The sequence below is a fragment of the Leuciscus leuciscus genome (assembly GCF_965113295.1).
Source record: "Leuciscus leuciscus genome assembly, chromosome: 8".
Lineage (NCBI taxonomy): Eukaryota > Metazoa > Chordata > Actinopteri > Cypriniformes > Leuciscidae > Leuciscus > Leuciscus leuciscus.
The window spans coordinates 7,391,022-7,416,822 of record NC_138732.1 but is presented as its reverse complement, the minus strand read 5'-3'; the positions used below and the strand labels follow the sequence as shown (position 1 = coordinate 7,416,822).

The 25,801-nt window shown below is 39.2% G+C and overlaps 2 protein-coding genes across 3 annotated transcripts; one reads left to right on the top strand and one right to left on the bottom strand.

Annotated features, from left to right (window-relative positions):
- The first annotated feature begins 735 nt into the window (after positions 1-735).
- loxl3a (lysyl oxidase-like 3a) lies at positions 736-22,289 on the top strand. 2 transcript variants are annotated; one of them, XM_082176986.1, is made up of 15 exons: positions 736-1,041; positions 2,226-2,557; positions 2,685-2,848; positions 4,810-5,027; positions 10,887-11,079; positions 11,235-11,415; positions 11,548-11,702; positions 12,182-12,352; positions 13,555-13,710; positions 14,793-14,952; positions 15,070-15,313; positions 18,899-19,014; positions 20,309-20,445; positions 20,934-21,045; positions 21,239-22,289. In XM_082176986.1, the coding sequence occupies exons 2-15, from the start codon at positions 2,263-2,265 to the stop codon at positions 21,310-21,312; spliced, it is 2,376 nt and encodes a 791-aa protein (XP_082033112.1). In that variant the 5' UTR covers positions 736-1,041; positions 2,226-2,262; the 3' UTR covers positions 21,313-22,289. The 2 variants fall into 2 exon arrangements, with proteins under 2 accessions (XP_082033112.1, XP_082033111.1); XM_082176985.1 differs by lacking the exon at positions 13,555-13,710 and having other exon boundaries at positions 740-1,041.
- tubb4b (tubulin, beta 4B class IVb) lies at positions 22,127-25,204 on the bottom strand. Its single transcript, XM_082177067.1, has 4 exons — positions 25,046-25,204; positions 23,754-23,862; positions 23,550-23,660; positions 22,127-23,346 (listed from the first exon to the last, which is right to left on the bottom strand). Exons 1-4 carry the CDS (start codon positions 25,100-25,102, stop codon positions 22,286-22,288), a joined length of 1,338 nt encoding a protein of 445 aa, XP_082033193.1. The 5' UTR covers positions 25,103-25,204; the 3' UTR covers positions 22,127-22,285.
- Positions 25,205-25,801: the final 597 nt, after the last annotated feature.

The following is a 25,801-nucleotide window of genomic DNA, read 5'->3' as shown; positions in this document are numbered from 1 at the left end:
AGAATGAATTGTTGATTTCAGAAATGAAATTTAATTGTAATCGTGGTGAACAGCATTGGAGAAATTCCCCATTCAAAGAGATAGAAGCTGTACTTGCATGACAGATTGGCTGCCCAAGAGGTGTTTCAAAGATGGACGCTGAGTGAAATATCTCCAAAAACTTGCTTGAAAGGGACTTTGATAAAAGACACGTTTATATATATATATATATATATATATATATATATATATATATATATATATATATATATATATATTATGAAACACTAAAAACATTTAATATCTAATACATATTTCCTTGAAAAACATCTCCAGAAACATTATATTGCCAGATGCCAGTTGCAGTGAATAAACAGATTCCGACAGCTCTATTTTTTGAGCTATGAAAAAGCAAAAAAAAAAAAAAGCCCTGTGTACTAGTGCCCACTGTGTACTAGTGCCCACAAGATGGCGCTGTTTCTTAGTCGTCAGCTGACTTGAGTTGGAGGTGAGAATTGTTGACTACAAATGCGTTGTCTAATTTTACAAGTCTACAGCTGTTGGCCTTTAATTGTTTGATGTTTATGCAAGAATAATTATATATAAAATGCATGTGAAATAGAATATCATTGAAAGGAGAGAGTGGAGAAAATGCTTACTCATCCCTCCTCCTGCTACTACTTGCACACATGCATCCTCAGAGAGTCTTTTCCTGATTATGAAAAAAAACCTTCGCCAGAAATGGAGAGAACGTGACGGGGTGACGGGATGACGGGACATTTCCATTCACTGACTCGGAGAGAGACCTCTTCATAAGACCTGCCTCCTCTTTAATAAACCTGTGAAACGGGCAGATATACGGCAGTTCCAGTTCAACCTCTGCATCCCGCCAGCTCTCTGTCTGTCTCTCTCTCTCTCTCTGCTGACAGCAACAGCGTCCTGTGATTAACCCAGATGCTTTAAACTTCCAGTGACTGATCAAACTGTGATACGATCTGACCTGAGCCCACAACCACTTGACTTAGCAGAAAACCTGTGCAAGTTTCTGTCTCCTGGATTCAGGTAAGTGGAGCATGGACACTATAAGATCATTTTATTTAAATGCATTTTGTTTATTTGTTTTATATCTTTGGTGGACACTATAAACATTTTAAAAAATAATTAAATAAAATAAAGGTATTGGTATCTATTCTATGAAGAAACTTTAATATCCATAGAATCTTTGCATTGCACAAAAGTTTCTTTATAATGGAAAACAATTCTTCAGATTCTTCAAATATTCTTCACACAAAGATGAATGACTTTATAAATGAGTGCTGTGATCTTAAACACGACTCTGTAATTGAATAATTAAAGTTAAGACGATATTCAACTATGTTGAGGAATATTTGCTAGTGTATCTAACTGGTAATGTAATCCAACAAAGTTTGGAAATAGCTAACTACTGTATGCTCTGTCATTCATGTGCACGTACAGTTAACTATTGCGTATTTTAATTTTATAAGCATGCAGTGTTAGTTAAGTTACTCTAATAAAGTAATAAAATCCCATATCAACATTGACAAGTTGAACAATACAAGGACAGACATGAAACTGCTTTTTAAATTCTTTCAAATAAATAATATAAAATTGCATAAATGATTCTTGATCTGACATAAGTATTTAAAGGGAGAAGGTTAGGCTATACATTTTATCATTAGATGTAAAATTTTGACATAAAATTATATTATATATAATTGTTCAGTACAGTATTTAATGCAATTACGTAAGTGCAATTAAATTACTGAAAAATTAGGAGTAATTCCTTACCTTTTCAAGGGAATGGAAAAGAAAAGTAATTAAATTACAGTAATTAATTTCTTAGTAATGAATTACACCCAACACTGTTTATAAGTAAAAATAACATTATAACTTTAAACATGAGTGATATTTGGAGAATTCTCAACCTGATGATATTTTATAAATTTAATAGTATTTCAGCCCTGCCCTGTTTCATGGAAACGGGGAACATTGAAGCTTTAAGTGAGTTTTTCTTTATTTTAGGATCATTTCATGCAGACCTTGCAAAGCTTTCCTGTAGCTCAAACAGTAGAGCGTTGGTGCTTGCAACGCCAAGGTCATGGGTTCGATTCCCAGGGAAAGCAAGAACTGATAAGAATGTAAATTTGGACCTTGAAATGTAATGTAAGTTGCTTTGGATAAAAGTGTCTGCCAAATAAATTCATGTATATCACTCTCTCTTTTAGTTTCTCTTACTCTCTTCATCTCTCACATGCTCAAGCCATGCTGAGAGGTGAATTATGGGATTCGGTGATTGCTATGGTGCTATGGGCCGCCTGGCTGCCCTCCTGTCTCAGCCAGACCCCCTCTCCATCTCATGATGGAAAAATGAAGTTTCGTCTGGCCGGATACCCTCGCAAACACAATGAAGGGAGAGTGGAAGTGTTTTACAGTGGAGAGTGGGGAACTATCTGCGATGATGACTTCACCTTGGCCAACGCTCATGTTCTATGTCATCATCTAGGGTTCGTGGAGGCACTAAGCTGGTCGCACAGTGCCAAGTACGGACCAGGCAATGGTGAGATCAAAATAAACCTTATTAGCAAAATGACATTTCTGTTGTAGTTTGTCGCGTTCGTGCTTAGTTATAACCAGATTCTGAAACTCCTGTCGTAACCCTTACCTAGAGATCCATGTCCCTGCAGGTAAAATCTGGCTTGATAATGTCATGTGTGGAGGAACGGAAAACAGCATAGAGAAATGTGTGTCCCGAGGCTGGGGGAACAGCGACTGCACGCACCAAGAGGACGCAGGGGTTGTCTGTAAAGACGAGACACTTCCGGGCTTTGCAGAATCCAACATCATTGAGGTAAAAGATCACTTCCATCAAATGCCATGCCACTAATGCTGGCAAACAGAGAAAAATAACAATAACGCCATTACATAGAGAGCTGCATGATGCCAACCATGAGGCCAACCCTGAAGTTTGCATCACTTGTTTGCAGACTGCTTTTATCTCTTCACTTTTTCATCTCTCTCTCCACTTGACATTTGACTTCTCCCGCATGTTCTCTCTCTCCTTCATCCACATAATGAGTTTCCACAGCCAGAGTCACTCTGCTCCGACTCAAAGTATTTGCTCAGTTGTAAATTCATCTCTGATGATCTGCCTGGAACCACACCAGAGAAAGAGAGACAGATGTAGAGATACAAGAGCTTGGAGAATTAGCGACTGAAAAACAGGAGAGAAGAAAAGAGAAGGATGAGTTGAGGGCACGCAGAAGTGCCGTTGCTCAGTATACGTGCCAGGTTTCTCCGTGTTCTTGTCCGGAAGGCTGAAAGAACACTGAGAACACGAGTGGGTGTCAGACGGACCTCTGGAAACCTCTGCTGTTTGAGCTTCACTACACACAATCAGATGTGTCTGAGTTTACTGGAATGTTGCAAATGACTGATTTCACATCCAAATGTACAAATGTTTTCCAAAACACAGATTGACAAGAAGAATGTTCTTCCCAAAGAACATCCCAAAGTAATTATAATGTGCTCGCTATATGTTTCATAGAAATGCAAGCTTGTTTGAAGCTGAATTTGATTTGAAATGTCAGTTATCAAATATAGTGTAGACTTATGACAACACATTGGGTTTTTGAGTTTTATGCATAGAAATAATGATTTTATACTGTACAAACTTTACATTGTATCCCCTAACCCTAAACCTAACCCTTAAAACATTATGTGTTTTCAAAAACAAACAAAAAAACAGTAAGTATGATTTATGAACTTTTCCTAATGGGGACTAGCCTGGCTAACGTCAGACCTCTTTCTCATTGAGACGTGGTCTGGGAACCACATGTTCATTTTCTCGTATTTGAGGCGTGGTTTACGAATGCCCAGAGCCGTTTATTGGGCGCTACGAATGTCTATCAAATGCGCCTGTACGTAGCTCATAGCCAATCATTTCAATTATACCAGATTACGTATGTAGAGCGGCAGAAATCCGACGAGGAAGAAGATGAAATAAACTTGCGTTCTAAACTACTCAGAACACTATCTAAGGCTGCATCGAAAGGTAACTTCGCGTCTGATGCCATGTTGGATCCATAGATATAAACAAACTGCTTCGGTGTGTCGCATAGACGTCGTCATCGTCTTGCTGCTCCCTCCCCGTTCTGTGATTGGTTCCCTTTTTGAGGGGAAAATCTGGTCATGGTATCCAGGCTGCCTAGCAGCGTGAATAAAATCGCGCTGCGTGCAAGGCAGCATGGGGAAACCCAGGCTAAATGGGGACTGAAATTTTGGCTGAAACTCTGTTAAAATTCCACAATGCATTGCACGAGAAAGCCAACTGGTATAGATGTGGTTTGCTGCTACTTTGCCGTGCAGTTTAGCCTTAGGTTAAGTATGAGATTTCAGTTGATTGTCTCATGGCAAGGTGCTCAGCAGACTTTGTGGACTGTGCTGGCCAGACATTTGGAAGTGCTTGTGTAAATGGTGGAGAGAGTTTGTGTTCTAGCCAATGCTCAATGAAGGTGTGGTTTGGCCGCTTACCACGGTGATCCAAACCCCTCATGTGAGATGACTCGTGTCCAGCATGAGCCAAACAGACGGACTCGTTTCCTAAAAATCCTGCATGAAATTGAATTTGGAGTTTGTAGCTGACTAGTTAAACAAATATAAGGCTTATATCTATCAGAAAGACGTACTGGACTTATCTTCACCACAGACATGCACATACTTGAAAAAACACGTATAAAACTGGTCTTGAAACCAGTATATATACCCAATATCAGATTTACCTCTCCTGATGTAGAGTTGCATTTGTTTTAGATGCAGGTGGATAAAAACCGTATGGAGAAGATTCGTCTGCGTCCACTCTCAGGTGCCCATGCCGGCCGTATGCCTGTGACGGAGGGAGTGATAGAGGTGAAGTTTAAGGACGGATGGGGTCACATCTGCAACACTGGCTGGACCACCAAGAACTCTCGAGTGGTGTGTGGCATGATGGGATTCCCTTCCCAGAGAACTACGGCCAAGAAGCCAAGCAGGTAATGGGCATGTTTCAAGGATACAAGGATCAAACTAATTATGGTTGTTCAAAAAAACAGTATTTATCAAATGTTCGATTGATAACTTAAGGTGACCAATATGATTAGTACAAAATGTAGTCTATTAGTGAATAAACAGCTATTGTCTATCAAATGGCGAACTTACCTGAAATTATTTTGAGATGGTATTTCACACACACATCTTACTAGCCTGGTTAAAACCAGACCATTCTCAGTAGTAACTGAGTTATGGTCTGGCAAAGCTTCATTAATAACTCATTTCCAAAGGGGCGTCACCAACGGACGTCGCTCAAATGCCTCTAAAACCAGTCAGAGCGATCGTCATCGTGTAAAGCCATATGCTGCGTCCCAATTCGCCTAAGTTACACTACGCCATAAAAGTATGTACTCTTTTTGTGAAGAAAAGGTATTTACTTTTGAATGTGTAGCAAAAAAGTAGGCAAGCTTTGGGACATACTACTTCGTCATCTTTATCGGACGGATCTGTCGCGTGTATCCTGTCACGTAAACTGCCCTGTCAATCATCTTGTCACAGTTAAAATCCTCTATTAAATCTAATTTCATTTCCTACCGTTTCGGAGAGAAATGTAGTAGCACGTTCATCTGCCAGTGGGTCTTTCATGGAGACTGTCCTCATGTGTTTGCAATTTGAATATAATAATGCATTTAAAAGTTGCTGCGCTTCACCAACGGACGTCGCTCAAATGCCTCTGGGCGCAATTGGATAGGCCTAAAACCAAAAACCAAACCATCTTGTAAAGCCCGCCCCAACGTTTCGAGGGATTAGAAATGGGCTTGAATGAGCTCTTTGCCAGACTACTTGCAGAGCAAATCTAAATTTGCCGGAAGTTGTCTGGGTTTTCCCAGCCAGGCTAACATCTTACGCACAGTGGCCGCAAAACGCATTCGGACACATAAGCTGCACTCAGAACACCACTTAATTAGAAAATATGTAAAATTCTCCAAAGCTGCTCACCAAGCTTACAATGAAATTTCAAATTAGAAATCACCAATGAAATCTTACAAAAACGGTCTCATAAATGTAGTTTCTTATGCTCGAATAGTGTTCAAAAAGCGTATTTTTTTCAAGGCGTGACTTATTCCGCCATATTACGTTGCTCTTTCTCCAATTCATAAATAACATGAGTGCACTTTGTTTGTATATCTAAAGTCTTTGGTTTTAATGATTTTTAGTGAACGTATGATGTAAGTTCTCCTCAAGCTCACACAGGAGTAACCACAGGTGTCATTTTTTACTTTAATGAACATGATCAACTAATGTTTGACAACTACTAAGTGGCACAACACTCGATGGCTGTGTCTGAAATCACATACTCTCTTGAGTAGGTACTTATTTTGAATAAGCAATTTTAGCGCAACCACTAAAAAAGTTCATTAGTTAACTCCACATCAGCAACATAAATTAATCAACTAACCATTCAGAAACGTCCTGTTGCATTCTACATGTTGTCACTTCTTCTTGAGTCTCTCCATCATTGTCCGACTCCAGTTTAAACATAAAAAGACAGAACAGTTTGACATTTTAGTGCTTGTCTGCGTGAGGTAATCAGAGCTGCTAACACACAAGCTCCTAAAGCTCCGCCCACTGTGCCGGGAGAAGCAGCTCATTTGCATTTAAAGGGACACACCAAAACGACGCGTTTTTGCTCAGCCTCAAAAAGGGACAATTTTAACATGCTGTAAAAAATTATCTGTGGTGTATTTTGAGCTAAAACTTCACATACACACTTTGGGGACATCAGAGACTTATTTTACATCTTGTAAAAAGTGGCATTATACCACCCCTTGAATGTGTGAATTATGAATGTAATCAAGATTCCAAACATACTACATTCGACATGCTGTCATAATCATGTGACCTACCAGCATCAGTTGCGTCACTTCACCTCCATTCATAAATCCTCTCCCGTGGCCTCATGGGATAGTACTTTTTGCCTACTCTTTTATGAGTACTGTGAATTCAGACACTTTTTTTGTCACATATTGTTTTTCGCCTACTAGCTATGTAGTATCAGATGCAGGCTTCTTAAAATCTTCATTTTGAATGGTGTATCTGTTTTCTCATCACTTAAAAGCTATATTTTTCTCGAAAAGTGTGCTTATTCTTTATAAATTAAATACCACTTATTTTTTAATACACTTATATTTTATTATACTTTATACCGCTAGATATTTTGTTATATAATGTGGTGGTCCAAGTAGTTTCTGAGGCAAACTATCAGGTATTTTATAGCTGTAAACAAAATAAATATGTATTTTACAACAGATGAAGGAACTTTGTGATCAAAACAGCATTTTAAAAGCAAGATTGTCGGTTTCAAATTCCTCGAAGCTGACTGTCTAATTTGTGGCTTGCTGCCTTCCTCTAAATGATCACTTGTCTGTGTGATCTAGACTATTTTGGATTCTTATGGAAATTTATTGTGCATTTTTATGTTTATGTTATTTGAAACCTATTTTTAGTGTTTGTGTTTCAGTCAGAGCATCTAGACATTCAAAAGATTGAATGTTCATTGTTTCAAATGGTATTTGGATGTCTGCTTGTAATTTTTTACTGCAAAACCACATAAATAGTTTCCATTATTCCCTCAAATACTCAAAATGAAGAGCTCATATACACCATTAAATATATACCTGGTTTCTGCACGTGTTCAGGCACTTTTAAAAAGATGGAAAATGTCTCTATTTCATGATCTTTGGCCAATGAATCATTATAGATCATCATACACTTGCCATGCTGCGGCCAAAAAGACTTTTGCAAGAATCCACTTATGCAAGTCAGGATATGTTGTTATGAAACCTGGCAGCGAATGTGAGCACATAGACACGAATCTTGATGGATATATGAGCTGTCAGAGAAACAACCCGGTGTTTTTTGAGGTCATGGGGGATGCAGCAGTTATGCATTGTCACATTAAGTAATGACGAATGTTTACAAAATCCTGCTAAATGAAATCAATTCCATATGTTACCACTGGGCTGCCAGCCAACGTGTTTTTAACTGTGAGGGATGAGGAAGTTTTATCATTGTGCCTGTGAAAAATGTACAATACAGATCAGTGAGGCCCTGATGGAAATTTCATACTGAGCTGCGGCGTTATTTGTCTCTCTGATTCATTCTGATTTAATATTATAGCGATTGGTAAATCAATGTTATGGTAATGTGATGTGGTCCTGCACCGTTTGTACTGCAAACCAGGGCCGTATCCACCATTTACAGGGACAAGTCCCCACCCTCCCAGTAATTATAAATGTCCAAATTGTCTACCCAATGTTTGATATTGATCCTGTTGTTTGTTGTTAGGATAACAAAAACTTGTAAAAGTTACAAATACAAAAAGGCGGGCTTTATGTTTACAGAAGCCAAAATTAAATTCCAGCGCGACAAGTTTTTAAAGGGGACCTATTTTGCCCCTTTTTACAAAATGTAATATAAGTCTCAGGTGTCCCCAGAATGTGTTTGTGAAGTTTCAGCTCAACACACCCCACAGATCATTTTTGAGTGGAAGGAAAAGCATGCTGTTTTTGTGTATGTCTCTTTAAATGCAAATGAGCTGCTGCTCTCCACCCCGCTTTCAAGAAGAGGGCGGAGCCTTTACAGTGCATGGTTACTTTGCCAAAAACTAAAACATGTTTTGGTTTTGATTATCATCTCTATCGTTGTCACGGTCACACGACATTGCAGTTCTTCATCATCATGAAAGTTTATTATCTGCATGTGTTTTAAAGCCCTATCAGTCTAAACGTATGATGGTTTTCTGAGTGCACATATCAGAAGCATGCGCACAGAAATCTGGATGTCAGATGGTGCGTCCTGTGAGTTTTAAACTAAGTTCTCTTTCACGTCTTATTGAGTATTAAACTAAGTTCTCTTTCACGTCTTATTGAGTATTGAACTAAGTTCTCTTTATTGCGCTTAAACTGTCAAATACACACAAGGCCTCTAGTAGTAGACCTCTTTACATGCACAAATTCACTTTTATTGATCATTTTATTAAATTTTTTATTAAATTTTATTCTCTTAAATCTATTTATTAATCAAGACAAGGTTCTTGCGCCAAACAACACCATTGCAACCCCGCAGAATACCCTAGTAACCCTAAATACATTCTGAACACCTTAGAAACCACATAGCAACTCTCTGGCAACCACACACACAGCAGCTTGTGGCGGCAGGTTTTTGATGTTGCCATAATGAAGGTTCGATGTGATTTCATTGCTTTGTTTTGCTGTGCTTTTATGGCTTCTCTCCTCAATCTGTGTTGAAACAGTCATCCACATCTGAACTCAGACACTTACTCCGATTCACAGCAGATGGTGAAATGTAAGCAGTCTGTGACTGGACAGAAAAACAAGCCAGGAGAATTCACGTGTGCATTGTGAGAATATGGCTATCATTTCAACACTCTGTGTGTGTATTAAACTGAAGGAGTGACTTATACCTCCTAAGACATGAGCTCAAGTCCTCAGCATGCTGAAGTTGAGCTCCAAAAACACTCTCCCACTGGCTGTTCATCAGTCTGACTGATGAAATATCTTCTCTTGACAGAAGGCCAGTTAATTTACACTTAATGTTGCTTAATATTAAAGTCTACAAGCTGACTAAACACAAGTAATCTTGGGTGGATGAAAAAGCTGCCATTTATCCTTTCCACGGCTTTTAAATGATCATGAGCTCTGACATAATTTACTGAAAGGAAATGGGTAAAATACTGTACTTCTCTTCGTCTTTGTAATTATGACATTGACATCAGGTTCGTGCCAGAAGTGCTTGGCTAGATACACTTCAGAAATAGCTCACTCTGCACATTTACAAGACTGTGGATGATATCCTACACTTCTCAGATGTCTGTCTGTATGAATGTCTGTGCTTCCCAGAAATTGAATAAAAAGGCCTGTTTTTATAACTTAAAAAATTGGATTTGGACACTAAAGTCACACCTAAAAATGTCTGAATGTCAGAATCATTGTGCAAAAATGTATTCTTTTTCATTTGTTTGCAATTTAAATTAATTGTTTGCATATGCCATAAGACACTTGGTTTTATATTTTGATATCTAATGCAATGACATTCAGACATTTTTAAGCATCCAAATGCTTTTTGGGGCCTCTGTACATATTCTCCAGTATTTTACTTGATTTTTTTAATTCTGTCATTTAATAGCATACATAAGTTTTTGCTGGGAAGTCACACAAGAGGAAAGTATCTCTCACTACAGTATTATTACTCCTTACCAGACCTCTCCTGGTCATGTCATCACCTGTGTGAGAGTCTGGAACGTGTCATAAATCAGGTGAACCATTGTAAAATCTTGCCTTTCATAAAGCAAATACTGCAGTGTGAGCTACACTAGACGGGTGAATCTCTCGAAAGAACATGTCTGGGTCATATTTCACCCCAAAGTTAGGAGAAAGTAATAAGACATTATATTTTGAGGGAATATATATATATACACACTATAGATGTACACTCTATAAATACATTTTAATGTCCTTCAGTGGAAAAGCAACATCAGTACGCAGTATTTGCTCACACTGGTCTGGACACTATTTCTCAGCAAGCTGATAGAATGTAAGAAATCAGTCATGCTTTCCATTCGGGTTTACTCGTCTGAGCACTGCAAGGTTCAGAATTCAAAGACGTCTTCTGGTGTATTATAAGCCTACTGTATGTGGTACATAATAAATTGTTGTTATTTTGCAAATACAGCAGTAATTATTCTTTCAGCAGAGTGAGGAGACAGAATATTATTGAAATTTCTTACTATTGTTTAGGGATACAATGTATGTCATTTGATCATTTGCGTTTCTGTTTAGTCACCAGAGTGTGTACAAGATCCACTCAGTGGCCTGCACTGGAAATGAGGCTCATCTTTCAGCATGCACGATGGAGTTCAGTAAAGCAAACTCTAGCGCCCCCTGTCCCAATGGAGGAGCTGCTGTAGTCAACTGTGTGCCCGGGCCACTGTTCACACAGGCCAGAGCACGTAGAGTCAAGCTCAATCCAATGGTGATTAGATAAAGCTAATTCATTTTAACGTAATTCATTTTCAATGGACTGATTTCATATTAACATTAATCACAATTTCTGGAGGTAATACCAACAGGATTAAAGGAACACCTGTATTATGGCTTCCATTGATCATGCTCGTTCTCATTCTCCAGGCTCAGGTGCGTCTGAAGGGCGGTGCAAAGGCAGGTGAGGGCCGTGTGGAGGTCCTGAAGGGGAGTGAGTGGGGTACAGTGTGTGACGACCGCTGGAACCTGCAGTCCGCCAGCGTGGTGTGTAGAGATCTGGGCTTCGGCACTGCTAAAGAGGCTCTGACTGGAGCACGGATGGGCCAAGGTGGGCAACACTAGATGATAGATAGATAGATAGATAGATAGATAGATAGATAGATAGATAGATAGATAGATAGATAGATAGATAGATAGATAGATATCCCATTCAACGTCTGTTATGATCTCTTGTCCACAGGCATGGGTCCCATCTACATGAATGAGGTTCAGTGTCGAGGTGATGAGAAGAGCCTGTGGGACTGTCCTCATAAGAGCATCACTGCTGATGACTGCAAACACATGGAGGACGCCTCCGTCATCTGCAACATTCCCTACATGGGCTTTGAGAAAACGGTCAGACACATACATGATGATTCTACTGTTATTTTATTTCTAGCAAGTAAACTATGAAGTGTATAGAGAAAAAAAAAAACTGCCTCAAATCTGCTTTTATCTAACGTTTAACATTTAATATAACCATAACTGTCTCTGATGTATCAGACTTTTAAGTCCTCAGACAGAAAATCTTTGATGCCCTCATCAAAGTGTCTTCATTTATGACTAACGTTTTTGTATTGTGTTAAAAATGTTCTTAGCTCAGTATGGACACTAACAATGCTGTTCAGGGCTGATCCAAACTAAAGCATTGCACCACCAAAATCTGTAAAATCACTTAAAATGAGCACACTTTTATTCGAAAAGGTGATGCAATGTGCAGTAAGAACACGTTCTCACAGCCCTAAAACAGCACTGCTTATCAAGTTTAAATTATCAAAGTCAAGGTTCTTAAGTCTTTTAATTCTTTCTCATGCTTGCTCTGTAACCTGTGGCAGATCCGCCTGACAGGGGGTCGGACGCGGTTGGAGGGGAGGGTGGAGCTGCTGCTCTCTACAGGCAGTGAGATGAGGGACTGGGGTTTGATCTGTGGGGACGGATGGACATCTCGGGAGGCCATGGTAGTGTGCAGACAGCTGGGGTTGGGACATGCCAGCAGTGGCCTGAGAGTAAGATAACCACTGTATAACATACAACACCGGCACAGACATGGAGTTGATAAGTAGTTTTTTTTATTTGAATATTTTATTTCGAGCTAAAGAAAAGAAAAACAGAAATATATATATACATAATAAAAAAGAAAAAAAGACAAAATAATTTACATTACAGCTCGAAAAGGAGTGGGAAGAAGACAAGCTTATTGACTCCCACCCCTGTTCATAAACCCAAATAACAATAGACAACAACACTGCATATTTCTTACCATTTTACAAAACAACTATCAACCGAGTTGGTTACATATTAACAAATGCGACACTGCATTATACCAGGTCAATATTTACAGTATCTCACACACTACAACCAGTGTATTATTTCTGTCTCCCATACAGAATTCATTACCATGTTGGCATTACCGTTATTCATCATCACCATTACAACCCATATAGCATTGGGTTTAAGTTTAAGTTTAAGTGAATATAGCATGGAGGTTATAAATGTTTTGCATTCCCAGAGAAACTTTGCATTTGCCCCCAAAGAACACAAAAGTTTTGTGAGCGAACGCAAAGTTTCTTGGGGGAATGCAGAAGTTTTGCTAGGAAATGCATTAACATTATTTTTCATCACCCTGTCCCATTGGGGGCTCAGTACAGGTCTGGTCGAAATCTGATCTTTTTTTAAGCAGTGGTGACGGTATGTCGGTATGTTTTTGCAGAGTTTGAAACCTGCAGTGCATTAAAAATAAGTAAACCCAGGCAACTTTGCACTTTTTCCACATTTTCTGTGTTGATATTATGTAGGAAAATCTGGGGTGTCACACAAAAATATAGCCACTCATTATGCCGAACGGGTTCGCCTCCCCTGAAATACACTGCAAAAAAAGAAATAAAAAAAACCCTCTTTTTTTTTTTGCAGTGTAAGTGCATTAATTTTCAAGAGGTTTCAACTGATTACCATAACAATACATGTTCAAGACAGTGTGAACAGAGCATAATGCTAACACCTCTTAACCCTGCAATACATGAACTTATTAGCAAAACGCACTGCTCTTTTGCCTCTGGGACTGATCACAATAATCCACTAAATCAAATCATTACTATGAGATATAGAACTTTGTAATTCAAGCATTAGCATAGCCGGCAATTTTTTCGCTTCTTCACTTTATTTAGCCTAGTTTGCATGCTAAGCCCTTGCAGTGGGGGTCTGTCTGCAGATCCGTATGGTGGGGGGAAGGACGGATCACGAGGGTCGCGAGGAGGTTCAGGTCAAGTCCAGGTGGGGAACTATATGCAGTGACAAATGGACCACAAGAGAAGCCATGGTGGCGTGCAGACAGTTAGGCCTCAGATACTGCCTGCATGCTATCACTGTGAGTAAGCAAGGCGCTATGGGACTGACTGATCAAGCATCGCAGCTTGATTGGTTATGAAATCCCATATTAACATGACATGTGAGCTATTCATGTGTGAAGTATGCACTACCGTTAAGTCTGGGGTCAGTATTTTCTTTAAAATAGTCCAGATCAGGTTACTAAAACATTGAAGTGTGTTCAGCATGCTTGAAACATTAAAGTTATATTTAAAGGGATACTTCACCGATTAGCATTAAGCTTTGTATCAGTAGAAACCCGGTAGTGTTTTCGAATGACCGTGCTTCCCTCCCTCATGTCCCCCTGAGACTAGAGATTTCTGTATTGTGTGTCTGGAAAAAAACCGCAGATGATGCAAAAATCGTCATTTTGCGTCATTGGAGGCTTTTTTGTCCAGAGGCGAGAGACTCCAGCCAGTAGGAGGAGCTCGTTCCGCATGTCTTCAACCCGCCCATAGGGGGATCTCACGATCAAACCGCATCTTTTCAGTTTCGAGTCCACTAGTAGCCTAGTTGTATAATTTCTTCCGATACTGCCCTCTGTAACCGGTAGGCGTGGCTTGGGAGTGGCCTCGTAGGGCAGCGAAGCAAGTGCATTCTGGGAGTTGTCTTTCATCCACATGAGCCCAAATACATTTTCTGGCTTTTCTCAGTCTAGAAGGCACCAACTTTTAAAATAATTTCACATTTCTACTACACAAATGACCCAATTTAAATACAACTTCATCTTTCCAGTGGTGAAATATCCCTTTAAATAATTTATTAATATAATTTTTCCAACAGTATAAAATTTTCTCTACTTTTTTTTTTGAAGATAAATTTTTCGCAATAATAAGAAATTTATTCATAGACTGAAAGTGGAAACATTGTGGCTCAAACTAAGGCAACCAGCAACACCAAAACTCAACCAATGGCTAAAAGTTTGTTTGACCAATGGAAATATTTGCCATTATTTTTGCTATATGGTTTGATTCAGATTTAATTAATGTCTAATGCTGACATTACCATGCTTTGTATTGTGTTTCTTGTTTTATCCATGTTCAGTAATTTGCCATCTACTGACGAGCTCTCCCCTGTGTTAAGGAAACGTGGTACTGGGACAGCAGTAACGTGACGGAGATGGTTCTGAGCGGAGTGAAGTGTAAGGGAGATGAGATGACTCTGACCGACTGTCAGCATCATCCTGTCATCAGCTGCAAAAGAGCGGGAGCGCAGTTCTCCGCTGGCGTCATTTGCTCAGACAGTGAGTGTTATGCAAGTCTGTAAAGAAAAGTTTGTTTGCATGTGTTTAAAAAAAAGGGTTATTCCATCATATTTTTGTTTTAAAACAATACATTTCACTTTCTCACACAATCCCTAGCGGCTTCGGACCTGGTGCTGAACGCTCCATTGGTGGAGCAGAGCGTTTACATCGAGGACCGACCCTTGCACTTGCTGTACTGTGCAGCAGAGGAAAACTGCCTCGCCAAATCAGCTGCTCAAGCCAACTGGCCATACGGCCACCGTCGCCTGCTACGCTTCTCCTCCCAGATACACAACATCGGCAAGGCTGACTTCAGACCACGGCTCGGCCGCCACTCATGGGTTTGGCACGAATGTCATAGGTAAACAGAGGAGCTCTTGTTGTTGCTAAATTTCAAATCTCATACCTGGCCCGCAGACTATATGTTCTCTCTTTAAGGTGGAGCATGTGTTTAAGACCCAAAAATATACGCTACGCAAGTATGCAAATGCTTATAGCTATGCAGGCTCAATTTCATCACGAAATAGAGCGCTGGAGTGATGTATTTTTGTTGGCCAACATGGAAGTTAACAAAAACCTGGTTCCCTCTGATTTTTCCATTGGCTTTTGGGTCATTGCAGAAAATAAACCAACTAAAGTTAATGATTCTTACATGTTTTATTCATCATGATCTTCACAAATGAACACAACTTTTATGAATTTTTTAAAAACCCTGAATACAGTCGTCAGAAGTAAAAAAGCTAAAGTAGGCTATTAGTGAACTACACCACGGTCGCATGATTTCAATGACCTCTCACTTTCAGTGAAAGTAGACTAGTTATTAGATGAGTTAACCTGTACGGTGAAATTACATTTAATGTCCCAACAACCTCTGTAGTCCAATTTAATCATTTTTCAGCAAATGCCTTTAAAAGCTTAAAAAAAGGGGGTATTACTGATGAATTTTATGTCGTAGAATAAAACATGAAAATATCTTGAGCTTGTTCAATTTCAGGCATTTAACCAAAAAACCAATTCAAACACCCGCACTGCCTTCAGGATGATGGAATCAGAAGTGCTAAATTGCGAACTCGTTTCTGGGTTTTGGCCTACAAAAAGTAACACTCAACAATATTAGTTCAATAACTAGCTTGAAATAAAAAAGAACAATGTTTTTTACAGCATTTATTAATCTTAGATCCTTACTTAATGAACACCATTAAATATGTTCATTGTTAGTTCATAATGCCTAATGCTAATGCATTGACTATTGCCATTGAATTCTTAGCATTCCCACAAGGGTCACTGCAATAGGCATTATCCATAAAACTGTCTTCTTTTACAGTCAGTTTAGTCTTTCCGGTCGACTATCATGACAACAGTTTGAAGACACTCTTGCCAATCAAGTTAAACTCAGTTAAATTGTCATCATCCAATGAAAATGCCTTAGACATTTAAAGATTCTACCACCCCTTGAGTACTGAGGTTTTTTACTGCCACAGTAATGCAAGAATGCATGATAAGTGAACTAATGTTGCAATGCATTGGCCAAGCATTCGTGTCTGCATTTGTGTATTTGCATGACAGCACCACTTGAACTTAAGAGTGAATTATGCATGAATAGATTATATAGGTTGGCTTGCTTGGTTTGAACAGAGATCTATCAACTGTGTTTTTCTTTTAAGCGTCTGGCAGCTTTGCTGAATCTCCTTTTGCTCCAGCCTGATCCAGCTGCATCCCCAAGGACCCATATGGCTTTACTAACACTGAGCGCTAGTGGTCATGTCGGCTGAACAACATTCCAAAAGTCATAATCTGATATAAATTTCTTCCTACAAACCAGAGCAGAGGCTTTCAGACCCTGGACAACCTACAGGGTGAATGAAAGTTCAAGCTGGCAGTCTCTGCTTTAAATGAACACGTGTGCCGACATGATCCAGGGCTGGTTATATCAGTCTCACAGTGGTTTCTGTTCGTCATGCTATAACCTTCAACTACACTGAGCTGAAGTGTAGTGCATGGGCTTAGTGCTTAAATATTAATATTTTGCATTACAACTGCATGGTTACAATTTTTCCTCCTTCATGTTTAAACAACTATTGCATCTGTAAAAGTTCTTATTCTGTGCTTTCTGCATTGAAGTCTATGAATTGAAGTCTAAAAATTGTATTTTAAAAATGAGTACAATATTCACTCTTATTGAGAAGCATTGGGGACCAAATAGGCGTGTGACAAACCAGTTACAATATTTGCATAAAATGAACATTATAATAATATTTTCCTCCGGTGGTGGATGTGCCACCTACTGGCCAAAGTTCATAAAACATGGTCAAAAACATTAACTTTTTTGGCCAGATGTCATGCTTGCTCCATATGCTATTTATTGGGGGCCTGTAGAATAGTTATTTATGGTCTGTCATATGGCTCTCCAACATTTGGAACAGGTTTCTAAATGACCCTGTAACAGCTACTAATTATTTATATTTTAACCCCTCCACCCGGATCCTACTCGCCCCGCTCTGTGCGGGCCTCGGCTCGAACCCGGGTCTCCGGCACTCTATCAAGGAGGTTAAAGACTGCATCTGTCGCTAGAGAGCCTATTGAGATCAGAGGAGTGAGGTTTACTCGCACAGCGACTACTAGCTGGCCTCTGTTACACTATAATCACTTGATTGGTCCAACCATAAGAAAGATAAAACCATGGAAAATAAACTATAACAATAATTGAAATGCCAGATATACATTTAATACAATTGTATTGTTTTTTGTTCTAGTAAAACCAGCACTGTGTCATCCTTAAAGGGATAGTTTACCCCAAATTGAAAACTGTCACTATTTACTCTCCTTGATGTTATTCTGTTAAACAAAATGAGATATTTTGTAAATTAACACTTTCACAATTTTTACACTTACCAAATTCAGTGGGTTTCATTGATTTTTGAACCAAATGAACCTGTTCGCCAAAAAGAACTGGCTCAAAAATACTGCTCAAGATCTACTTCTTCAAAGAATATACATTTGAGTACCAAAGAAGAAGAAAAAACATGACAGAAATGTTATTTTTGTGTTGACTATCCCTTTAAAGTAGCCTCTCAAGTCTGAATTCAATGGTGTAGAAGCTGTAGAGCCTTTTGACGTGCTCTCACACCATGCATTTTTTCAGATGATTTATGAATAAGAGCAGCTTTGAATAGTCTCCATTAACTCTTAGGGGGTGGTCTGTGTTTACACTGCAAGCTTCCCAGCAGACATCAGGTTTCCCAATGTATGTGTCCGACACAATGATGATGAGGAAACCTGTTGTGTACTTTTGCTGAAAGGATTGGGACTGGAGCCAGTGTCTGAGACACTGCGACTTCACTTCCCTCCTGCCGGCCTACAGCACTGAATCTGCTCTCCAAGCCCTTTTAAATCTTTGCTTTTTTTTCCCATGAAAATGACAGATTTGTAGGATGCAGTATAGTGTACAGGATTCGGGATAGCTTAAATTCTGTTATTGTTCGTTTGTTTATACTTTTATTGCCCCCCTTAGGGGAAACTAGTTTTGCAGCAGAAGGTAACACAGACATACAGATATACATAATACACTAACAATATTTGTTTTGTTCTTCCACCTGGCACTCTAAAACGACGACCAGAAGGTAACAGTTGAAATTTTTTATATAACGGATGATCTAAATTTCTTACAATTTCTTATTTGACTTATTCCTATGACTTTTCCTGCCGCCTTAACAAGGCTAATATTTGTTATTGTAAGATTGCCAAACCAAGCTGTGATACAAAAAGAAAACACTGATTCAATTAAAGACTTAGACTCATACATTAAATGAGTTTGTACTGTAGCACAACACATACACGGGTACTTTGATATGGTTTTTAAAATGATTTTAGCCGGTTATTTTTGAATGATGGTTTTTGGATGGTTTAACCCTGTTAAACTTCAGAAGACCGTGTTTATGACCTCCAGGCACTATCATAGTATGGATATCTTCACCTATTATGACCTGCTGTCTCTAAACGGGACCAAAGTGGCAGACGGACATAAAGCGAGCTTCTGTCTGGAGGACACCGAGTGCCATGAAGGTAAGACAGAGGTCAAAGGTCAGATGCTGGACTTGTCTGTATGATTAACACCAAAACTTTTAATCTTTTCTTATGTTTTTACTTTATTGATGTTATTTTTTTGTGTGTGACAGAAATAATCAATTTAGTTTTCATAAATTAGTTTGCAGGAGGTTTTGAGTTACAGGGTGTTTTTTTGCTACAATAAACTCCTTTATTTCCAAAGATCAAGGACATTTTTATTTCAGTGCTATAAATTATTTGTTTCATAGTAATCGTCATAAATTTTAGCTTTCATGCCATGGTTGTTGTTTATCCACTAGGGGTCTCTAGACTACTGGGTATAGTGAGTCTACTATTGAAATCTGTTTATGGATCAGTACCGATACATTTCAGTGACCAATCCTTTAAATCTGCTCTGTCACTTTGAGGCTATACATCTAGGGTTGTATACATACTTTAGATTTGAAGCAGTTAATATTAAAGACACTAAACCAGCCAAAGATAGCTTAGCTCTTAGCTGATTTAAAGGGATAGTTCACCCAAAAATAAAAATTATTTCATCATTTACTCATCCTCAAGTAGTTTCAAACCTGTATGAATTTCTTTCTTCTACTGAACACAAAGGAAGATATTTTGAAGAATGTTTGTAACCAAACAGTTGATGGGCCCCATTGACGTCAATGGTGCCCCACAACTGTTCTTCAAAATATCTTCCTTTGTGTTCAACAGAAGAAGAAACTCATACAGGTTTGGATAAACATGAACTGTGAGTAAACAATGACAGAATTTTCATTACTGTGTGAACTATCCCTTTAGGCTGGTTTAGTTGGTCAACATATATCTCATATACCACACAATGCGTTTTTGCATTTTACTGCACTGGTTTTCCATTTAAACATGCGTGAGATGAGCGTTCGCGTGTGGCGTTATTTGCAGCATGAGCGCCATGCACGTTTGGAATTTATTATTATTTTATTTGAGCAACATGTTTTTACAATGCCATGTCATGCGGCAGGACAACGCTCAAAGACACATGTTGCATGTTTACATAGAAAAACAATAGAAACGCAGCCCAGTGGAAAGCAAAAACGTGACATCTATAGTGAAATAATAAAAAAAGCAAGGTTGAATAAAGTTAACTTCTTTTAATGAGCATCAAACGCGTTTGTCTAGTGCATGTTTGCATAAAAATCAACAATGGAAAAGCAGCACAGTGGAATACAAAAACTGGTTTCATAGTAGGCCTAGGCTGGTTTAAGGTGTTCTTCGGCTTGTCTCCAGAAATACACTGGTGCCACTTCCCTTGTTGCAGGTGTTTCAAAGCGCTATGAATGTGCTAACTTTGGTGAGCAGGGGATCACAGTGGGCTGCTGGGACTTGTACAGACATGATATCGACTGCCAGTGGATTGACATCACTGATGTTAAACCAGGAAACTACATTCTACAGGTATTCACTAGTGGTTACAGTCACAGAAAGAGAAAACACCTTGGTACTTTGTTAAAAATGTGTTTCCATCTGCTAGATAGCACACTAACGGCACAGAGCAGTTACATGAGCAGACTTTTGGTCCCGTAGGACCCCATTGTCTGGGCTTTTCAGCACGTCAATAGTTGTCAAAGCGCTGTTGCAGTTCTGCCCTCTAGTGGTGGAGTTTAGTCAGATCTCGTGCAGTTCACCATGATGTCCAGGAATGCGAGGGTTAGAAGAGTAATAGGATTTGGTTTGATTAATGATGTAATGAACCTTAATTACACAGAGGGAGGGTGGAGGAAGGATTTTACTGGAAAAGACCCACCCGGATTAGGATTAACTAACAAAAGGCTCAGAATACAGTCTTTTATTTTAATGATCTTGCTGTCACTACTTGGACACTTTGCTGATAAATGCTGTTAGCTTACAATTATGCAAACATTATTTTTTTTTCTCTTTTTCAGGTCGTTATAAACCCCAACTTTGAGGTAGCTGAGAGTGACTTCACCAACAACGCGATGCGATGCAACTGCAAATACGACGGCAACCGTGTCTGGTTGCATAAATGTCATCTTGGTGAGACGAACAACAGTTCACTGGGTCCTTCAGAGCTGCCCGATTCTATTAAACATGATTTGAGGGGAATAAAATGGCATGCTTGCTTATTCTGATATTTTAAATCAGCACTAAATTAAGCTTATTATTTTTTTTTATTACCTTGTTTTTTTTTTTTAAATGTAGACGTAATTTGTATTACTTGTGTTTCTAGGTGATTCATTCAGTGAGGAGGCTGAGAAAGAATTTGAGCATTATCCTGGGCAGCTCAACAACAAGATCTCATAATGGTTTTTTTTTTTTTTTTGAGAACAAACCCAGTGACCTGCAATAACCACGTGACTCTGGACAAAGAGAAACTTTAATCACTTAACGTTACTATTTATTCTCATTTGAATCCATTGTTACTGTGGTCTAATCACATGTTGTCGTGCTGATGTTAGATTAGGTGATCAGGAATGATCATGTAGCCAAGGGCCTCAGAGACAGAACAGAGCTGTGATTGTGGCATGGACCTTTGTGTCAATGCAAATGCAAGTGGTTGAACAGTGGCTATACACTTCCTCTCAGAGCAGACGTCAGCCAGTCACGTGATGCACCGGTGTCATTTAGTGAATTTATAACATGCATCAGGGAATTATAAGCACTTATTGCTGATGGAATGCTTCTCATACTTGTGCATTTATTTTTAAACCCATGCAGGATGTGTCTATGTATCTGTATATTTCTGAAATGTCCTCAAACCAGTTTAAAATATATTAAAATCTGCACTAAACACCTTGATGCCATTTGAATGATCTTCTCTGCCCACATTCAGTTCTAATCTAAAAAAAAAATATTGCTATGGACTCGGAATTTAGACTTTGAGTTCAGAACCACTAACACTAGCAATTTTCTACAACCACTTTTGAGTGGTCACAAGTTAATCAGGGTAGTTAAAATGGGCAAAACCTTAAATCTAGTGGTTCACATGTAGAATAACTGCAAAGACCTGACCATTTCAGAGCTCAATTAAACAACTTTAATAGAATTCAATACCTTTCCACATCTCTTTAAACCTGAAAGACCTCCCCTTGTCAAGAATAGAGAAACACTAAACCAGTTAAATTCTTGTATTGGTTTTATTAACATTTACATGAAGAGGAACAACTGAAGGTTTTAAGTGACAGGATATGCAGTAAGAAAAAATATAAAAGGGTGACAAGTTTAGAAAAAAGGGAAAAAAAACAAAACATGGACAACACAACAACAGTAGTCAACTTTAAGCAAGCTCCTCTTCACCCTCCTCCTCAAACTCTCCTTCCTCCTCAGCGGTGGCATCCTGGTACTGCTGGTACTCGGACACCAGGTCGTTCATGTTGCTCTCGGCCTCTGTGAACTCCATCTCGTCCATGCCCTCTCCCGTGTACCAATGCAGGAAAGCCTTGCGCCTGAACATGGCCGTGAACTGCTCAGAGATTCTCTTGAAAAGCTCCTGGATGGCAGTGCTGTTGCCGATGAAGGTGGCGGCCATTTTGAGACCACGAGGTGGAATGTCGCAGACGGCGGTCTTAACGTTGTTGGGGATCCATTCTACGAAGTAGCTGCTGTTCTTGTTCTGAACGTTGAGCATCTGCTCGTCCACCTCCTTCATGGACATGCGGCCACGGAAGACAGCGGCCACAGTCAGGTAGCGGCCGTGACGCGGGTCGCAGGCGGCCATCATGTTTTTGGCGTCGAACATTTGCTGGGTGAGTTCGGGAACGGTCAGGGCACGGTACTGCTGGCTGCCTCTGCTGGTCAGAGGAGCGAAGCCTGGCATGAAGAAGTGCAGACGGGGGAAGGGCACCATGTTCACTGCCAGTTTACGGAGATCTGCGTTCAACTGACCGGGGAACCTCAAGCAGGTAGTGACACCGCTCATGGTGGCGGAGACTAGGTGGTTGAGGTCACCATATGTAGGTGTTGTGAGTTTGAGAGTACGGAAGCAGATGTCATAAAGGGCTTCGTTGTCGATGCAGTAGGTCTCGTCTGTGTTTTCCACCAGCTGATGGACAGACAGTGTGGCATTGTAGGGCTCTACCACGGTGTCTGATACTTTAGGAGAGGGCACCACGCTGAAGGTGTTCATGATACGGTCTGGGTACTCCTCACGGATTTTGCTAATGAGGAGGGTTCCCATACCAGACCCTGTACCTCCACCCAAGGAGTGAGTGAGCTGGAAGCCCTGCAGACAGTCACAGCTCTCCGCCTCTTTCCGAACCACGTCCAAAACGGAGTCAACCAGCTCAGCTCCTTCGGTATAGTGGCCCTTAGCCCAGTTGTTTCCAGCACCACTCTGGCCTATCAGGTGACAAATGGATAGGGGTTTAGTTACTTCAACACAAAAGGAAACTAGATCCATATCAGGTGACAATTTGCCATTCAAATTTTGTTCAGAGCAAGTGCAGGATATTTTTTTTCTAAATCAAATGTCTCAACTAAACCATTGCTCTCGGGTGCATATTTGTAGTAAACTTTTTATTTTATTTTTTTATAATATTTACCAAAAACAAAGTTGTCTGGTCTGAAGATCTGACCAAATGGACCAGACCTCACGGAGTCCATTGTACCAGGCTCCAAATCCACGAGCACGGCACGTGGAACATACTTTCCACCTATAAAAAAAAAAAGGAGAAGACTTTTAGGACAAATGCCATTTAATACATCTTTGTCAAGTAAAAATACAACGGGCATTCATTTCTGCTCACCTGAGGCTTCATTGTAATAAACATTAATTCTGTCCAGCTGAAGGTCACTGTCGCCATGGTAACTGCCTGTTGGGTCAATTCCATGCTCGTCGCTAATGACTTCCCAGAACTGAAATAAGATGGATTCAAAAAAGGTACAAAATATTTATTATTTTACCCATTCAATTTAGTTAGACTAAAGACTTAGACCATGACCAAAAGCATTGATATGGAATTGGTTTATAAAAGGCAAATATAAGCGATTAAAACTAGGTTAATCCAATATTGAATGGCCAGATCTTTCCGTTACATGGGCTCCACACTTTTAAAATGGAGTTTGCCAAGTCACCGGAGCCATTTTACACCACCCGGGAGCTTAAAGTAACAGCGATGTAGTACCACGGCACTTAATGTCTCGAGTTTTAAACTTTGGATATTGCACAACGAGATGGAATTATTCAGATTCGGTCTTGGCATGGGGCCAGGGGGGTATTTTCAACATGATATTAGCGTTCCCGCACTTTTCCATTCTGAGCTAGATTCAACCGGCCACATTACGACACGTGATTCTTCTAAGCGAATCGACTCGTTCGAACGGTTTGTTCAAATATATTCGCCTGCGTCGCGTAACGACTCTCCCTAAATGTGGTTGACAGCTTTAGTATAGGAGCAGATAGGAGCAAAATCTCGAAAGATTCGGCTCTACCAAATCAACACAAAGAACCGACTCGCTTGCGCATCGGACATTACGCCGGTCAGGCGCGGCCAACACCCTAAAACTAACGCATTGTTTCACCATTAGTTCATTCAAATCGAGCAGATTTCATACAATAAACGTCCTTTAAAAAAAAGAAAAAGAAGAGAGAAAAAAAAAAAAAGGAAGTAATTTTTCGTCGATTCTTAGTTGAGGACTAAAAAATAAGATTTTTTTAAAACTTGTTGCGTGTTAAGATTAATCCAAAACCATATTTAAACAAAAATAGCTGTTACAAGATTAGATTAAACAACAACAACAATAATAATAATAATAATAATAGTAATAAATTTTTAAACAAAATATTTAAACAAAAATAGCTGTTACAAGATTAGATTAAACAACAACAACAATAATAATAATAATAATAATAGTAATAAACAGAACACAAGTCAGCCAAAATGAAAATACGAAATATGTAACATTAATAGTAACGTAATCGATTAAACTAACAATGCATGACCCTAAAAGCCGCGAAGATTAGCTTTCCCCCAAAAGGTAACGTTACTTTGTTACGTTATATATTACAATAAATAATACATATTCATTCAGTTCTTACCTTAGCACCAATCTGGTTGCCGCACTGTCCAGCCTGTAAATGCACAATCTCTCTCATTTTTGCGTATTTGTTTGCTTAACAACCCAAAATATGACTGAAACAAAAATCTTCTAACTCAAACCCCTCGACAATGAGGTCGTAAAATGAGATGTGCTCCTACTTATTCAGTCTGGAGAGATCACCAACATTTCCATCATTCTCATAGGTTGCTGTGCGCCCTCTCCAGCATTCTCATTGGCTCCTGTGTGTGCTCATTGTTATGATTGGTTTATCCAGACGGATGCGTCATTATAGGCAGGCTGAATTACCATTGGCTAGAAGAGCGGTTATAACGGCTCTCGACATTCAAAACGCTTATCTAAAAAATGTTATTTAAAACAAATCTAAAAGTTTTTGCGAAGGAGTCAGGGCTGCAGGTATATTCTCCAAAACTTATTTGCCTAAAGAGGACAAATAAAACATAATCGAAGCCGTTTTGACAGTTTAACCCTTCCATTTGTCACCCATGGCCATTGCAAGGTGCTAATTCATTTATAACTTAAGGCAGAAATAAAGTAATTATAATACTAGTAATAAAAAACTCTGATAGGTTTAAAGCTTATTGAACCTAATTTTGTGTAAATGAAGAAAAAGCTGAGAGCATTTAAAAAATAAATAAATCCTAATGACAAAAAAATAGCACTGACACGCTATAAGACCTATGGAAATAATTATTCATCTATCCCTGACAACTTCATTTTCATTCACAAAAAATAT

Bases quoted from the DNA above. Each gene is read 5' to 3' on its own strand.
- loxl3a (XM_082176986.1), top strand. From the start codon at position 2,263: ATGCTGAGAGGTGAATTATGGGATTCGGTGATTGCTATGGTGCTATGG. The intron at 2,558-2,684 runs GTGAGATCAAAA...ATGTCCCTGCAG, and splicing joins CAAGTACGGACCAGGCAATG to GTAAAATCTGGCTTGATAAT. The intron at 15,314-18,898 runs GTAAACAGAGGA...TATGACCTCCAG, and splicing joins GTTTGGCACGAATGTCATAG to GCACTATCATAGTATGGATA.
- tubb4b (XM_082177067.1), bottom strand. From the start codon at position 25,102: ATGAGAGAGATTGTGCATTTACAGGCTGGACAGTGCGGCAACCAGATT. The intron at 23,661-23,753 runs GTGAGCAGAAAT...TTTTTTTTATAG, and splicing joins TTATTACAATGAAGCCTCAG to GTGGAAAGTATGTTCCACGT. The intron at 23,347-23,549 runs GTAAATATTATA...GTCACCTGATAG, and splicing joins ACCAGACAACTTTGTTTTTG to GCCAGAGTGGTGCTGGAAAC.